At 35.7% G+C, this 18026-nt stretch overlaps 1 protein-coding gene across 3 annotated transcripts in view; it reads left to right on the top strand.

The window, feature by feature from the left end:
* LOC136746953 (cell adhesion molecule 2) overlaps positions 1 to 18026 on the top strand; it is a 584452-nt gene that overhangs the window by 492405 nt on the left and 74021 nt on the right. For all 3 annotated transcript variants that reach the window (XM_066699859.1, XM_066699862.1, XM_066699860.1), the window contains exon 4: positions 14170 to 14322. In XM_066699859.1, the coding sequence (XP_066555956.1) occupies positions 14170 to 14322 (153 nt within the window). The remainder of the gene's footprint in view (positions 1 to 14169; positions 14323 to 18026) is intronic.

Below are 18026 nucleotides of genomic sequence, written 5' to 3'. Positions count from 1 at the left end.
GGTCCTAGGCCTCTACTGCTTGTGCTATTCCTCTTAAATGTTGCATAAGATAGTCTTTGCATTGTTTTTAGAAATGGTATTTATTCATCAGTACATTTAAAAAGTTAAATTATAATTTGTAGTCTTTCGGTTTAAATTTGAAGATATTAAGAATCGTTTCATTTCAGCGCCTAATCCTATGATGATAACTGCACATTGTACTATGACCTGTTTTACCACAGTAGCACAAATGATTATATATTTTGCGCAAAAATACAATTGCAAAATAGAAAAAAAACTCATTATCACTCATTTTTTGTACATTATGTTAGCTTGGTTTTATACAGAACACATCAGTTTTTCAGAAGGCAGTAATGTAGCTTTCACTGAATCATTTACTAAGAATGCTTTTGCCGAGCAAAAAAAAAAAAATTACAAAATTGACCAGTTACACTATTTAACTTGAATTCTCAAAGGCTATAGGGAGAGAGTGTGCTCATGCACAATTAAAGGATGGTAATATCTATAGGATTAATATAGTATCTGGATTGTGTGTAATCTTGTAAATTATGTAATGCAGTAATGGGGACACATCCATGTAGCATCTGTGGGCAGTTATCCTGTCTAAAATAAATAATTCAAATCTATAGTACATTTTCTCCAATAATGTTTTGTACCATTTCAGATAGTAGCCAATGCCCATAACTTACTCTCTTTCTGGTGTTCATGAAGATTGGCTCTCCTCAATTAACCCTTGGAGTGGTACATAATATTCCAATGATAAAGTCTTGATTATGGGATTCTACATCAGACTGATTCAGTTTTGTGAAAACTTTCCAATCCAATTCTCTTTGGCCAGTGTTTCTACAAGGATGGTAACAAAGAATAATCCGGCTTGAAAAGCAGAACAGATCATAAAACAATAGGGTTTCCCCCTTGTCATTAAAATAGAGATCTAACAATGGACACATGCTTTGATCCACAGATATCAATGAAAACCTTGTCGGCCTTGGTATTCACAGTAGGTAAATGGACATTATTAAATACAGTATATTAATACCTAAAGGGTTTATCTGTATGCCTCAGACCTATTTTCCATGACCTTCCAAGCTAGAGGAGATGCATCTAATTAATACCTTATTAGTATGACAAGGCTGACATTCTCAGAAATCTATTGGAAGCTTAAACAAGGGATCCTTCTTTTTAATTACCACCTTAGACAGATATTTTACTTAACAGGTTCTTTATAGGCAGTATAGTAAGTAGGAGTATAAGATTTAGTACACCCACACTTTACTGCTCTCTCGATTTCTCAAACCCATTTTATTTGCATACCACTCAACATTCATTCTTCTTTATTGGAAAGGGGAAAAAAAAAGATTTCAGTGTACAAAACTGGGGAAATGTCATTAAACAATGTGGCCCACAGTCATTACAGCAAATCAGACCATCTTGGCTACCCAAGTGTCTATAGGAGGCAATATCATGTTAATGTGGGGATCATTACGTGAACGTCTATGCAAATGTTTGACATGCATGTAAGGTCACACGTTTTGTCAAGTGAGGAGCTATTTTGCCAATTTGGAGGAAGATAACTGGATGCCAAGATTGACAAAAAAGGGCAATAGGGATGCTGGTTGTCTGACTAACACAAAGGACATAGTTGGTCAACTCTAGGTTGTGTACCAAAGCCTGCATCCATGATAATATGAACCCAACAGTACAAACAGCTCCCCACAGTCTTCAGAAGAACTGTTAATGGAAACGTCTACCTCACTAATACCTTGACTGTGGAACTGGGTTTCACATATTGTAAGCACCATTCAATATTACATTGCATATGTTCATAATGTATGAATTCAGCTGTGAGCTGCAAAGTCATCTGACACTGATATATGAAGTACATTCCTTCCTAATCAAGGTGTTTGGCTGATGCGTGTAGCCCATGTTACCTTAAGCTTGAACAATGTATCAGAACCTGCTGCTACAATTTCACCCCAGGGTAACATCCATTCGCCGAGCTAGGGGCTTGAACCAAGAGCTTTTCCTTTCCCACTAGAGCATCTTCTCGTCCAGTGGTGGAATGGTAAACCCCAGGCTTTCGTTCAGACACACATTTGATCAATGAGGCAGCACCTGAATTTCCACTAAGAGGCTTTTCAATCGATACTTATTTGTGAACACTATCCCCTGTACTGCTGAGGCCATCCCATATAACAAGGCCCTGCTGATCAGAGTGTTGTTGTCATTCATTTTCCAATTGGACTTCACTTCATTACGATCCATTATAGTACCATGTGGCCCATTAACAGTGCTTGAAATACACTCCGTAGCATTTAGTACATTATTCAAGCCAGTATATATATTAACCATTTCCAGGCTGAACCTGAACATTTGGGACACCAGAATAATTACTTGAGACTTGAGTATTTCACACCTTGCCACTTCACAGCACTTCCTGGATTATTTAGCATATTGTTTAATTGAAAATGGCACAGAAATGCACTCAATGTGTATAGACTTGAAATAAACATATTGGCTAGGTGAATGGAGGCATTGACACCTTTGAATTGCATTTTAGAAGTGATTTTAATATGTATATGTGTATTTTAGTTTTTTGTTGTTTTGTTTAAATAGTGAAGGTAGATTACATTCACTACATTTTTCACTAAAACTAATTATTTATACTGTACCCTTTCAATTACAATTGTTTTATCCTTTTCATACCTAGTTTAAATTCTTTTTTGGGGGGGAAATTAAAGGCAGAGTTCCTTGTTAGCCTTTTGACTGAATTCATCAGCCTTCTGTAATTGCTTTTTTGTATCCATCTCTATGCAGATGAAAAAACACTAAGAATATTTGTTATACATATGTGAATGTTTAATGTTTTGATGTTTTAATTAATGTGTCTTTGCTAGTTCGGGGGCAGAATCAGAACATTTCTATTATATAACATAAAACACGGGAAGGACACACCCATTGGAGAATTAAGTAAAGTTTTTTGTATTTGTAAAACAGATGAAAGACAATGAATCAAAGCCCCTTATCTGCATGCTTTGTTCTTCCTGTGCAATACGACCCTTTTCTTTTTGTTGTTTATTTAACATTCATCCTTTATTGAACTCATTATAACCTTTTCATCTGTAGACTTTCCTTTGAATATTAATATTTTGTAAGAAATTTAAACCCTTGGGGGATGTTTGAAAACATTAGCATGTACCACATAACTGAGCATCTGATTTGCATGTTTTAAAGGACTAGGTATAGTATACATTTTTCTTTTCTTTTTTATATATATATTTGTACTAATCTGCATTATGCGGAGGACCTGCAGCAAGAAGAAACTGTGATTTAAGAGGATTTAAAAAAGGAGTATTGCAGCCATCAATGAGTTTTAATGAGATGTTCTAAAGGAGCATTTTCTGTCGAGTCTAAATTCTTATAATCTAGCTGAAAGTCCTTCTGGGAAGCAGACAAGGACATAAAGGCTTTAATCTTGATATTGCATTTCATAAGCTGCATAAGCTACATTTTAGATCTAGGATCTGGCAAAGTATGTATAGTTTCTGAGCAAATATCTCCTTAATGAGATGATCACACGACTGGCTTATTTTCTCTAAACACACAGGACGAGTGTAAAGTTATGGGCCTGATTCCGATATTGGCCTTATTCGCTCTTTCCAAAAGTTTTCCAAGTTACACGGCATTACAGGTAAGCTATTTAGGTGATTTATATATGTTCAGGTATTCAAGATCAGTAAGAAATACAAAACAAGGGGTCCCACTCTTTGGACTAAATATAGTTTTCTTATAATTAACTAGAAAGCTAATTGAATTCTGCATTCTTTCTCTCCCAAATCAGGTAGAGAAAGTGAGTTTCTCTTCTCTTCCAGCTATTGCAGCTAGCTTTGGTGCTGTTTGAATTCCTGCAGTGGAATTAATCATTTGAAGGTTGTGTATGAGTGTCTGATTAATAATATGCACTTCCATAAATGTGTTTATACAATTTTTTATGTATGTCCCTATTATAAAAGTAACCTTTCCAGAAAATATTGTGGGAACCAATTTAATTGCTTAGTACAACAGTGGAAGCTTACTTCTCATGGGAACACCTGTATGCTTGGCCATTTCCTTTGCTTTGGTTCTTGAAGTACAAATGGCATTGCTCTTCCTTAGCTTCAGCTACAGCCTTAATGTGCAATTACAGCTTCTAAAGAGCGAAATAATTAAGAAGCCAATCGTAAGTCCTCAGTTGGAGGTGATTGTAAGAGCCTGTGGTTGAACATTGATGATGTAGTTGTGGGAAAATTATATTTATTGTTGTGTTTAATGACGAGTCGAAAGTAGGCGTTAATTCAGCAGGCAGGGAAGTCAGTAGTCTGGCGCTTACGCAGCTAAAAGGCTTGAATGTCTTATTCCTAATTTATGTAAGCAAAACAGCAGCAGATATGTCGGAATCGAGTGCAAACCAAGAGTTGATTTTCACCGCACTTAAAATCTCTTGAATGTCTTGTTCTTGACTAATCATTGCATGCTATTATACATACTTGGAAATGTCCAGGCTATGGAGTGCTTCGTTTTGTCTTCTTGAATGAGCAGCACACAGAATCATTATCTTTGTTTGCCCATTTTCAACAGAAAGCAATTTTTTTGTGTTTTTTTGTGACTTAACAATACAAAATATTGTTTTAAATCGCACCAAGCAGAGCAGGCAGCTCTTGAGAATGTTACTGCCAATTATTGTTACAAGATTAGGGATTTCAAATATTGACTCTGTTACTAAACCGCAGCTGAAACAAACATTTCTCAAATGAGTCGATGCATTTGGTGAGGATGATTAATAAGGGGAGAAAATGTTTATCCTCTTAAAGCGCTGTGGATGCAGCCCATTATCTGCTTTTCAAATGAACATTCCTTTTAATAATATTAACTGACATCGGCTGCAATTATTCCCTATTGTGGCTTCACCCGGTGATATAATTTATCACAATTTAAGTTGAGTGCCATGTTATGTTTGACCTACATTACATTCAGTTACTCTGACAAGCTTTCTTGCTTAAAAAGTAATCCTTGCATTGTCTCTATTGTTTGTCAGATTTGTAATGATAAGGAAACAGCCGCCATAGTCAATGTGTTGAAAAGAATGATTGCAATCCAGTGGGTTGTGTTAAGTACTACAATCCAGTTAAGATGAGAGCAGAATTGTCTGTAGTTTTATGAGCTCCCCTAAGCCTCTTGATTAGTCAACTGTTTGTTGGAATATGACACATATATCTTTGTTGTTGTTTGTGATTTGTTTTTCAGTTCATAATCTTAAAACTTAAACCTGCAAATAGCACAAGCGCACAGAGTTGGATCTTTTTCCCAAAATTATACCCTCAATGGCACTCAAGTCGTTTCCCAAAAGACAGATAGGTGTCAGAAGAAAAAACATGCAAAACCAGATCTGGGTTCAAATGCAATTGCATATACCTCAATGCTTGCCTTCACTCTTGTTCAGAGTGACACCAATTCAATTCAGCCATACTCACCTGTTCAAAATCATCTGCAACTTTGAAGGGGTTGAGGAGTCCGTGAACAAGTGGGCCTGAATGAGCAATTGTAATCGTCAGAGCTATGATAAGAATCTCCCACCTTTGATGAATATGGGTGAACACAATCTTAAAGGTACTTGAAAAGCATTTACAGATGGCAAACAAAGGTGGTGACAACAGAGTTTAGAGATGCCTTCCACAACTGAATCAGAATTGTGTCCAGTTTCCTTAGGAAGCTTGGAAATTCAGTTTGGGAAATTCACATTCAAACAGTCTATCTATTTTTTTTTTTACCAATTAGCTTGACGATCTTGTTCTCACAGCCAGCCACTGAATGTGTTTGAGGCCAGATATGTCTGCAACTGTAGGTGTCCATACACATTAAACTGCTGGGGGATGTCTGGAACTTTTGAAATGTATTTCTTCATAGAATCTAAGTGTGCTCCGAAACACAGTTTTATTTTATAATTATTTATATTTTAAGAACATGAAATGTACACCGTGTTGTGTAGCATCCAGCTCCAACCAAGTTCAGTGTTTATTTTCAGTCTTGGTGTCCCAAAAGCAGAATTTGTGCAGTCCATGTTCCTTTACCAACTTGTTCATAGCTCCGAGTTGCACAGTGTCCTCAGCAAATATGTTGAAAGTTGAATTTGAGAAACCAGTTGACTAGCCTGTTAATCACACTGAACTATTCAACATCAACATGTGAATGTCAGATGCCCAAAACGAACCAGTTCTGGAAACATTTTGAAGAGCTCCCTTTCCTGTCCTTATCTTTAAAGTAAGTGTTCCCCCTATATGGGCTTACAGGAAAGGAAAGAGCACAGTGAGTTATTGCAGACTAACCCACTTTAACATGATTTACTGTGTCACGTATTGGGTTATTAAGGATAATTTTAAAAATAAGGATGTATTAGTCAAATTAGTGGAAGACCTAAATCATTTATGAACAACATGATTCTGATGGCACTAAAGAAATGATCAAGTATCACATTTAAGAGAATTCTGTCCCACATCTTTTCTGTCCCATTCAAAAGTTAATCAGTTTTGTTCACTTCCTACATCAGACAGACTGCTACTCTTTCTACATGCACACTGTTCTCTGACTCACGGCTGTGCTGTCGTTCTTTATCCTTTGATATCCTTCCTGAATATATGTGTTGTGCAGGAAGTTTACATTCATTACTCCAAGCATCAGGGAACCTTGCATAACATAAAGAGGGTCCATTTAGCTGTCAACCTGTAGCTTGTATTGCAACAAGAAAACATACTTTTATCCGAGTATGGTGTCTTATCAATGTCTCTGGGATGTTGTATTGTTCAAAAACAAAAGCCTTTCCTTTGGGGAAATACAGAGATACTGCCAGCAGAAAGCTGTGTCGTCTTACTTGCTCTTTGATTATCACACGTTGCTGTGGTCTTTGATATTTCATATCTCTTAGCTCTTGTATAGATTTCCATTCAACCTTAGCTCCTTAATTCTCTCCCTTTTTCTCTGTTCTACCAAACCACAAAATTTAGGCCACTGTGGTCAAATTTCTAGGCTTGTCAGGAACTCTACAATCACAACTTCGATATTGGCGCATTTGTGGAAGAATACGATGCAGTTATTGAAGGCATTGTTGCCCAAACATGAGTGTATTTCGAAACAAAAAACAGCAATTGTACTTTCTGTATCTCAGTGCTAATCTCTCACAGTCTGCAACAATCTCTCACAGCTTCCCTGGCAGTCCTTCAAAATCCTGTCTCTTTTATCTGTTAGCAAACCACACTCAGGTGGAAAATTCTTTCACACAGTCTTTCATGGGGAAGCTACATACCCCAATTATGATCTACTTTGCATGCACCTAAATGCACACAGCAAGCTTTTTTCACTTCCACACTAAGTACCACTAAACCATATCAACCAGACCACTGTAAATATCTTTAGCAAGTGTTCTCTGTTCAGTACAATTGATTTGTGTCATTTTCTGACACAATATTATTAAAGCGCAAAAGCAAATATGATTTTTATGAAGGTGTTGTCCGTACTCTAATGGCAGTTTATTACAGAAACAATAGAATCTATTAAAGTTTTTTGATAAAAATTGATTATTTTATTGTTTCCAATTTTCAAAAAGTTCACTACATGATAGCACTGTACGAGTTATTGTTTGTGTTTCCCTCTTTTTGAAATCAATCATTGGGACTAAACGCTTTACAAAGAGACAAGTGAGGCTTTGAAATAGTCTAAATCCCTTACACAATGGAAGCATATACAATAAGTATACATATGCCGGGGCAACACTTTGTGATATAGAATGAGATACAGAATAAATCAACAGAGACAAATATATTAATATACAGTTAGGTGCATAAATATTTGGACAGTGACACAATTTTCATCATTTTGGCTCTGTATGCCACCACAATGGATTTGAAAGGAAACAATCAAGATGTACTTCAAGTGTAGCCCCAAGAACAAGCAGGAACTACAGACAGCTGCAGTACAGGCCTGGCAGGGCATCACCAGAGAAGAAACCCAGCATCTGGTGATGTCTATGGGTTCCAGACTTCAGGCAGTCATTGACTGCAAAGGATTTGTAACCAAGTATTGAAACTCACAATTTAATTCATGATTATGTTAGTTTGTCCAAATACTTTTGAGCCCCTAAAATTGGGGTGACCACATGTAAAAATGGGTGTAATTCCTACACTATTCACCCACTTTGGATGTACCTACCCTCAAATTAAAGATGAAAGTCTAGCACATCTTGATTGTTTCATTTCAAATTCATTGTGGTGGTGTACAGAGCCAAAATGATGACAATTGTGTCAATGTCCAAATATTTATGGACCTAACTGTATATAGACATGTTTGACACAAATATATTTTATATGGACATTATATGATTTGCTGATCCAGCACCCATTTTTCCTCATCATTAGGGAATATATGACAATTAGCCAGCAGTCAATGTTTTCATTTCATACTGGTTATTTTCAGTTTCATTACAGTGACATAATTGACATCTAGAGATTTTGGAACAAAAACCAAATCGCTCAGACATTCCAATTCAATCTTAATTGTAGCAGACCTTTATTAATGATACATGAAGTATAAGACCAAGCTCTTGGGAAATCTCCCAGTGGATACTGCTGAGGCTATATAAGGAGCCCTCTAATGTAAAGTTAAATTTAAATTAATAACTAAGTTGTGGGGCAGCTGACATATTACAGTTAGTTCTGCACTTTTACACCATTTTGCTTACATTTGAAATCAGACCTGCCACAGAGTCAGCAATTTGTTTGTGTGTAAATTTGCCTTAAGTGTTGCTACAACGTTTTACATAAGATGCCTGTAATTTATTCATTGTCCTGCATTGAATTTGATTTGTTTAGTTGTTTTTATCCCATTACACATTATAACTAGAGACTTTCAAATGATACCAAGATTATTAAGATCTGACGTTCCTGTGAGGACATATTGACTGTGAAATATAACAGTGCTTGAACCCATTCAATTTGAAATAAATGATTACATTTACATACCCCTTACATTTCTATAACATTTTCACCCAGTTTGTCTTAAAGGTTGTATTGTGACTAGTACTTTAAGAGACATTGAATTGTTTTTAATAAAATCCTAAATTATGCTATTATTTATCTTGAATAGGTGGTAGTGTTGCAATATAGTTTGTGTCTAATCATTATCAAAAATGCAGAAACTGATTCTGTAGGTTATATGCTTTCATTTGAGTGGTCCCACATGCTTGTGGCCCTTGTAATGGAGAAATGGCCCTTTTGCATGTATTTTGTGGTACACATTTTCTCTAAACTTTTCTGCATAGGCTTTTCTGCATTCTTTCAAATGCTCATTATTGCTTAATTTCTTATGCTATTTTCATACAACAACTTCTACAAATTTCAATTTGAGTGGTATTTCAACATCAAATTTTCATATCAAGATTTCCCATAGACTTTAATGAAGGAAAAAGGTCAACATTTCTAAAAACGCATTTTTGTTTTTTTAAAAACCTTGGTAGTACTGTAATAGAGTTTGACTAATCATCAACTATGCCGAATATTATAGTACAGGTTGTCTAGTTTCATTTGATATTCGTCACATACCTGTATTCTAGACGCCGACTACGCTGGGGCTCAAGGACTTCATCCCCGCCGAACATTAAAAAAATGGGGCTCAGCGCCCCCTGGAATTGTGATGAGTTACTTAATCATTCAAGTAAGAAAATAAAACAAACACCCTCCCCCCCCCGCCCCCCACTCCTACCGGAGAAAGCATCGTCAGCCCCTCCCACCCCCCATGCTCTTACCGGGGAAAACACCGTCAGCGTCCCTGCTCTTGCTAATTATTTTATCTGACAGTGGTCGTAGTGGTTTCGGCTTAGAAACTCAGCCCCCCGGGAATTTCAAAACTCGGTGCCTATGCCTGTATTTCTTATAATGTCCATATTAAACACTTGCATGTCTTAATAAGGTCCAACTAGGCGGAAATGGGGGTGAGTCCAAAGTGTTAATGGTAATCTTCAAGTCCATTTTATCCAGTCCAGGAGTGTATCCTTGAACCTGATGTCACTTGCAACTGTAGCAAATTGCTGCAAAGTGAAATATAACATATATATTTTTTCAGAAACCTGTTACATATTCTGTAAGGCCATATTCACCTTCAAGAGAAGTGGGAAAGGGTCTCTAAAAACTATTTTATGTCGTAGAATAAATACTGATAGTATAATTCAACAGATCATTTTAATTTTCCACCTCTGTTGCAAGGAAAATGTTTGTCTTGCCCTTTGTCTTCAGTCAGCTTTCTGTCTCCCAGTTTCCATGTCATCTAACACAGTGAAAAACTGTAATTGCCTTTTACAGTTTCCTCTCCTAAGATATGTAGCATCAGTTTATTTTCCCCGGCCTTATCTCATGCATCTCAGAGCTTCATCTTGGCAGTGTTTAGTCTGATGATATCTCTGGAGACACAAGTAAAAAAAGATACCAGGAGGAAGTCTGTCAAAGAAGAAAAATAAAAAAAGAAACATTTCTTGTGATGGATACATCCAAAGGAGCAAGTAAACATTTTTTTGTAATCTTGCAAAACCTGACCCTGTTATACAAATGAACTAAATAATATTAGGATGAGATATTTACAGTTCTAATCATATTTGTATTTCTAATTATAGTGGTAGAAAATTAGGATATACAGTTGATCTAATTAATATATTTACAGTGTGAAATAGGGATCCTTATTTATAGAACAGTTATTAATGTGTATTTCCCAAGATAAGCAAATAAGTATAATGAATTACAAGCCAGCATTCAAGCAGTCTGGCCCATTTCTGGTATCTGGATGGCAGTCGCTTAATCGTTCAATAATGTGATCAGGCCGGTTCTTGGTTCATCATAGTAAAAGAACATCCACACCATGGTTATTGACTGTTTGTTCCTCACATTGCATAAATATTCTCTCCCATTGATCTACTACTATCAATTCCATTTTCAATAATGTTCTCCCCAGTAGTCTTGGATGCATCAAACAATTATGGGCTGGAACCCTAAGATCCTCTTTCCCAATTCTATGCCGACTAATTTTGTACAATTTTCAACTTTGCATTATCTTAAATTGCATTTAATTTTCAATTTTTCTGTCCAGTCTTGGGTGTAGTGCAAATCCTTTTGGCAGTCATTTAATGTTATCAGCATGTTTGCGATACTTTGCTGCTTTTTTCTGCAGATCTGATGCATTTACGCAGTGTAGGTCATTTATGTACATCCGAAGTAATAGTTCTCCAATGCTGATACTGCCAATAAATCTTGGGCCTCATTTTGGCACTCGACATCTCAAGTATTCTCAAATGCATTTTCTCTATATAATCAATCTTTAATCCAAATTACTATTTTGCCACCCATACAAGATTTACCAATTAATTTAATGCTTAGTCAAAGGCAATCTGTTAATTTGGGAATGTCATGTCCTATATCCTATTATTCATTACATTTAATTGGACTTATATATTGCAGGACATGATGTTGCATTTGTGAAGACCTAGGGCCACCAGTAATTATTGTTGACATTTACACCAGGTAATCAACTTAATTATACAGGGGGTTAATTGATATACATATAATTGAAGTGAGTGGTCTGTACCAAGTTCAGTTTTGGCCCCATTCTTGCTCAGTCAGCAAGAACACCTGCTCTTAGAGATTCTTTAAAAGCCATTTCTGGTGGGTAGTGATTAATATCCCTCATTTATCTTGGTACAATTGAATAGATACTATCTGGACCGCATGTTTTGTTTGTTTTAAGTGTTCTTTATCCCTACAGTACTCCCAACTAAGGTCAGTCAATATGGTGTGGGCACCTTGTCTAAGGGGGCAATGGTATTGTTATCTTCCTTGGCAAACACCTTAATAAAGTTCTTTTCAAACTAAATTCATCATTACCTTTCCATCGATCACCACTTCATTCTTGCCTATCGTTTTTAAACTCATTTATACAGTATCCTTCGCCATTATTTGGGGTTAACTAACTTTCTGACCCTTTTACTATACGCAAACTCAGTGACATCTACCCCAGCCAGTTTGGTTTGAAGTCATCATCCAATCAATACATGCAATCATCGCAATCTGTTAAGGATTCTGGTTATAAGTTTAATGTTAGTTAAGGAACAATTTAAGACCTAGGTTCCTGTTGATTGAAATAACTACACTGCGTAGGGGCATTTTATAGAAAACTCCCAGTTTAGGATTGAACATACATTCATCCTTTCCTCTGAATTCTAAACTGTGCCTACTCTACTGAAGCAGGGAACTGACAGTAGAATTCAGTAGTGATTGCTTGTTAATGCATTGGTCAGAAATGATCGTACCCTGGGCCCCCAGCCTTTAAATGTAGTTAAATAAAGTGAGGAATGTTTATAAATTAGGGTTGGGGTGCTACATTTGTGCTTAAGAGTTTTAGGAAATCGTGGTGGCTAATGAACTGGGTTGTGTTCATTAAGGTGAAACATTATTTGCACTCAATCTGCATTTAGTCTGGTAACAAGCATTTTTTAAAATAATTCCTCATGCTTCCTGGCTTGGCAACGCAAGCTCTTTTACCAAGTATTTTTGCCCACTTTGAGCATATTAAGTACATCCCCCCAGTGGTCATTCTTTTTATTTCATGGGACATTTCCACATTTCTCAAGTCTATGGGTGTGTGGCTGCTCCATAAACATTGACTGATGCAAGGGCGTTCAGGAATGAAAAATGTGGTATCTTTACCTCAGCCCATTTCTATTAACATGTTAACTAGGAATGCCCTGTATAATGAAACTCATTAAGTCCAATTATATCCAAGTAAAAACTTTCCTGAGGGACCATTGCCAAACCCTTTAGGGCTGAGGGTTTCAGTTTTGAAGAATGTGTAATTTATATAATGAAGAGCCTAGAGTTTTTCTTTTGCCTCCCCGCAGATCATATATTTTCAGCTCGGCTGTCTTAAGAGACAACATGAAAACTTCCTTGACCTTTGCTAGGCCTTGGATTGTTTTATCTTCAGCTGGAACAGGCTGACCCTTCTTTAATGAAGGTGTTCCAAAGAATAAATCAGCTGCAAACTTTAATCATATTTATGTCAATGAGAAATGCAAGATTGGTTCTGAGGGCTTAGATTGCGCTGACACCTTTTTAATGGCTTAATATTAAGCTGAAAGGAAAGAATATGCAGGGTCAACCCCTGGTTAATAAGTGAGTAAATGTACATTCTTCAGGTATCATAGGCTGGAGTAACCTATTCAGAAAGAACTTATATTTCTATATCTGTTTGCATTTCTGTTTGTGTTTTTGAGACAATGGGTAATTTCACAAGTATATGAATTCTACATTGCAGATCAAGTTCAATAAAAAACTTTTCCAGTGGAAGTTTGACCAAAACATTTTCTCTTTTTGTTTTTCTGTCTCTGTGTTTATTTAATATGTATATTAAAATATATAAACTTCTTATTAGAATAATTTACACAAACATGAACTGAGTCAATACAATTGCTTTCCCATAAAACTATCTTTTGTTCTTTACAAACATATGATTAATGCTAGACTCACAGGTTTACTCCTGTCTATAAAGAATCAGTCTGTGTGTACCCTTTAAAAAGACTATTAAATACATGTTTTGTGCAGTAAAACACATGTAACTGCTCTTTAAAGTATAACCGCGGGTAGTTCTCTTTTACTACTTCTGAGAACACATCTAATTGATTCAGTTATCAAGGGTCCGAATCTGCTAAGCCGTTGTAGGCTTGGATCCATATTTTGTAGACCTTTGGATGAGATCTTGTTAAAAAATTATTAATGATTGATTATAATATACTTACTCATTTCTTTTGGGAGGCAATTTTTTCAAGTCAAAGTTCTCTATCATTTTTTTTATTCCAGGTTATGCAATTGAAAAAACTTGAAGCCAAACATTAATTTTTCTACCTGCATTTAAGCGGGAGGTGCACAATAATAATAATAATAATTATTATTAAAAAAAGTCTGCTCCCAAGGTAATTTAGGTATAAGAATTCTCATGCATCTTTGATGTTCGCTGGGAATTTGCATAAATGGAGCCGAGTGTGAGGTGACCGTCCTTGTAATGGGATTGTTAAAGATCACTTACTCTTTTAAATTTATCTTGCAGCCCTAAGGGACAACCGGATCGAGCTGGTTCGCGCTTCATGGCACGAGCTGAGCATCAGCATCAGTGACGTGACCCTGTCAGATGAAGGACAGTACACCTGCTCCCTCTTCACAATGCCTGTCAAGACTGCCAAGGCCTTCCTGACAGTGCTAGGTGAGTGCCTGCTCTTGAACATAAAGGGGCTGTTTTAACCTGGCTTGATTGAAATAATGTGTAAATCCCAGTCACTGTAAACTGTATTAACCATATTAAAAAGATGCGTATACTCTTTTGCCTCAGGCCATTTTAGGTCTGTCTCTAATGGTTTCCTTTTTTCCCAGGAAATGTATCTCTGTGGATGTGTATCCACTTGATATCATTGTACAAGTCAAACCAGTGTTGTACTTGATTTATAGCATGGGGGATGTTAGTTAGCAGTTTGTGTCACCAAGATTCAATGAGATGTGTGCTTGTGGCAGAAAACTAGAGGTTGAAATCTGTCCACATCACATGCTTTAAAGACCTGGTTGCTCAAAACAAGAAGAGACCAATGCTTTCTTCTTATGACCTAAACTAGGTCATTTGAGTGCCAACTCATGTGAGAGGCAAAGTTTTTAGTCCAAAAGAAAAGTGTGTGAATAATACATAATAATAATTACTTGGATTTCAAAGAAGGGTGTATCTTTTTTATAATCGTTTAACAATTGTTTCCCTCTGTACAATGTTTTAATCTGAGTATATAGATGCCCTCAATTTAACAATTAATGTGCAGATGAATCCTTCTTTCTTGTTAATGGGCATGTTTCTAAAGTATTTGTCATGAAATACTGAATTTGCAATAGAAAATTAAACAGATGTCCCAAGCCTCAGACTTGTGCTGAAAGGTCATCGTTCCTAAACTCGTTTTTGAATCTGTTCACACTGTGTTTGCACTGCCTTTGAATATTTTCCCATTATGATAGGGAAGGGATAAGGCAAGGGAAAGACCATTTACACTTCTTATTTTAATTAACAATCTCTTTCAGGTGCCCCTCAGTAAACAAACGGTTTCACAAAACGCTTAAAAGAGAGATGCACAGAAACCGTAATGAGATTTTGTTGTAGCAAACATCTAAAGCTGTTTTAGCTTTTAAATTATATTTCTTCTGGGACATGTGTGCTTCATTTCCAATTTGCTTGCTGGGCAAATGTCTCAGTTCCCTCTTCAGGTGCCAAGGAATCTTTTTGAAATATTAATTAAGGTTCTGAAAGAGCGTTTTCCGTAATCCTGCAACCATACCTACTTGTCCCTTTGTTTTTGTTTCTGTTGAAGTCAGTTGCAATAGACAATGTACTGTTATCTCATTGCTCATTCTTACATTAATTAGGTGCCCAATTAATTTGCCTGATTTTAATTATTTGACCTGCACCATAAAAGCTATTAGTCGGTTCTACATGACAACAAACATACGGAACATCAAGGTCTAACCATTCTGGACATTACTCTTTTAAGTCATACAATGCTGTGTGTAAAATAAATACGGAAAATGAATTCTCTGTAAAAAAAAGTGCTTATGTCAAGTTCAACTATGGAAAAATAAATCCTAATTAAACCATCTGAAATGTACCCACATAATTACCAGTTGATGTAGCATATGTCATGCATTGTCAGAAATTGAAAACGCATCTGTTTATTAGAGTTTTGTTTCTATGCATTATCCCTTTACGGTCTATTTATTTGTTCTGCCGTAAACCCCAGAAGAACAAATGTGAATGTCAGACAATGTCTTTATTATATTTTGCTGTGTTGTGGAGGTTTCCTAGCCAGTGCAATGATGAAGAGCATCGCTGCATTTGCATGGCTGCAAAGGCAATCATAATTGTAATAATCTATATCCCGAAAGAAGTTGACTGGTGCAGATCCAATTCCAACTGCATTCACACCACACTGTAAATACAACTTAGCCCCGAGTAAAAGTTTATTCTTGGCTTTGGAAGTGTTAAAGTTATAATACATTGTATCGCATAGAGACTGACAAAGAGACGTATCAAACCATTTATAGTTCTGAAGCCAATCCATCCTAAATGGGATTATATTTTCTTGAAACTTAATAACTTGGATATGTTTGTGTTTTATCACATTGCACAGCTGTCTCCCAACTGCTGCGGCAGATCTCACAGAGGTAAAAGGTATTCTTTTGTCACAGGACGAATAGGATTGCATTTAGTCTGAAAAGCCATTTCTGTTCTTAATTATTATTTTTTTAGTGGAAACAGATATGATTTATTAGAATACCACTGCAATAAAACAATGTTTTACAAAAATGTCTGATATGTGATAGTTTGCAAACAACATATCAATAAAGCAACAGTTGGTTTCAGAAAACCTATAGTATAGTACTATTTTATGAGCATTTATTCTTATGTAATCGGTAATAGTTTACATTAAAAAATGATAATTTCTTCCCTTAATTCTATGAGCATTAGGAATACTATTGACTCATGTCATTTAATCAAAGGAATGCATGATGAGTGACATTGTTTTAAAGATGCAATGTGATTTAGCTGTCATGCCCCATGATCTTTAAATGATCTCCTAACCGAATTAAAGATTTCAGCTCTTATACCATTTCATTTATTCAAAAAGAAACCAATATCTCATTTTCCTGAGTTATGATTGTATTGATTGCCATAGTCTTTTGTTTTATGTAAGATTAAATTTCTTCAGATAAGAAAATTGGTGGTTTCTGGATTTCTGTCTCTCTCACACATTTATATATATATATATATATATATATATATATATATATATATATATATATATATATATATATGTGTATATATGTGTGTATTCATTATTTTACCAACACTGAATTTAAATATGAAGAATATATTATGGTTGATGTCAAACAAGAAAAAAGAAGAGCAGAGTTATCAAACCACTATTATGCTGTTTTACATCATGTTTACATTGATATATAAAGAAGAGAAATAAAATACAATCAACTCTCCAAATGAAAAGTTAATTATATATATATATATATATATGTATTATAATTATATGGGCAAAACAGTAAGGAAATGTATCACTGAAGATGTAAGAAAGTTTATCAGGAACTTAATTAAAGAATCCATTGAAGATAATTGGAACATCAAAAATGCAAAACAGATAGGAAAGAATCAAAGCATTGCACAAAAAATGATGGCACAATAATAAAACGGAATAATAAAATATCAGAATCTGTGGAAGAATTCTACAAAAACTTATATAGTAGTGACAGAAGTAAAGAAGGAGAAGAGGTCTCAATGAACACAAGTGAAATACCAGATGTGATTCCAGAGGAAGTAGGCAAGGCCATTAAGAAGATGAAAAATGGAAAAGTACCTTGATGGAAACACAGTGGAGATCCTAAAAGAAGCTGGAGAAGAAATGGGGACGATTCTGGCAAATCTTTAAAGTGTTTTAAAATTTAACAAATACCAGATAAATGGAGCTATGCAAACCATAATTCTCCTTCCAGAAAGGAGACCATGAAGATCTCAAGAACTATAGGCCCATTACTTTCCCATTATTTAAACTATTTACAAAGATATTAACACGACTTTCAAGACTTTGTTCAACCAAAAAAATAAGGAGGAATCAGAAGTGATGGATCATATACAAGCTGTACGAGAAGTATTGGAAAGATGTAGAGAATATGAGCTTCCTCTGTGCCTGGCCTTTGTCGATTATGAGAAAGCATTTGATTCAATACTCTGGACTTGGAAGAAAAACAAACAACTTGTGAAGTGCAAAAGACCTGAAGACCTCAAGAATTTCAAGAACTCTCAGATGTAAGCAAGAAAACTGGACTTAAAATGAACCTGAGTAAAACCAAAGACGTATTTAACAGATGTAC

The sequence above is a fragment of the Amia ocellicauda genome, chromosome 3 (assembly GCF_036373705.1).
Source record: "Amia ocellicauda isolate fAmiCal2 chromosome 3, fAmiCal2.hap1, whole genome shotgun sequence".
NCBI classification, from domain to species: domain Eukaryota; kingdom Metazoa; phylum Chordata; class Actinopteri; order Amiiformes; family Amiidae; genus Amia; species Amia ocellicauda.
This window is presented reverse-complemented; position numbering and strand designations above follow the sequence as displayed.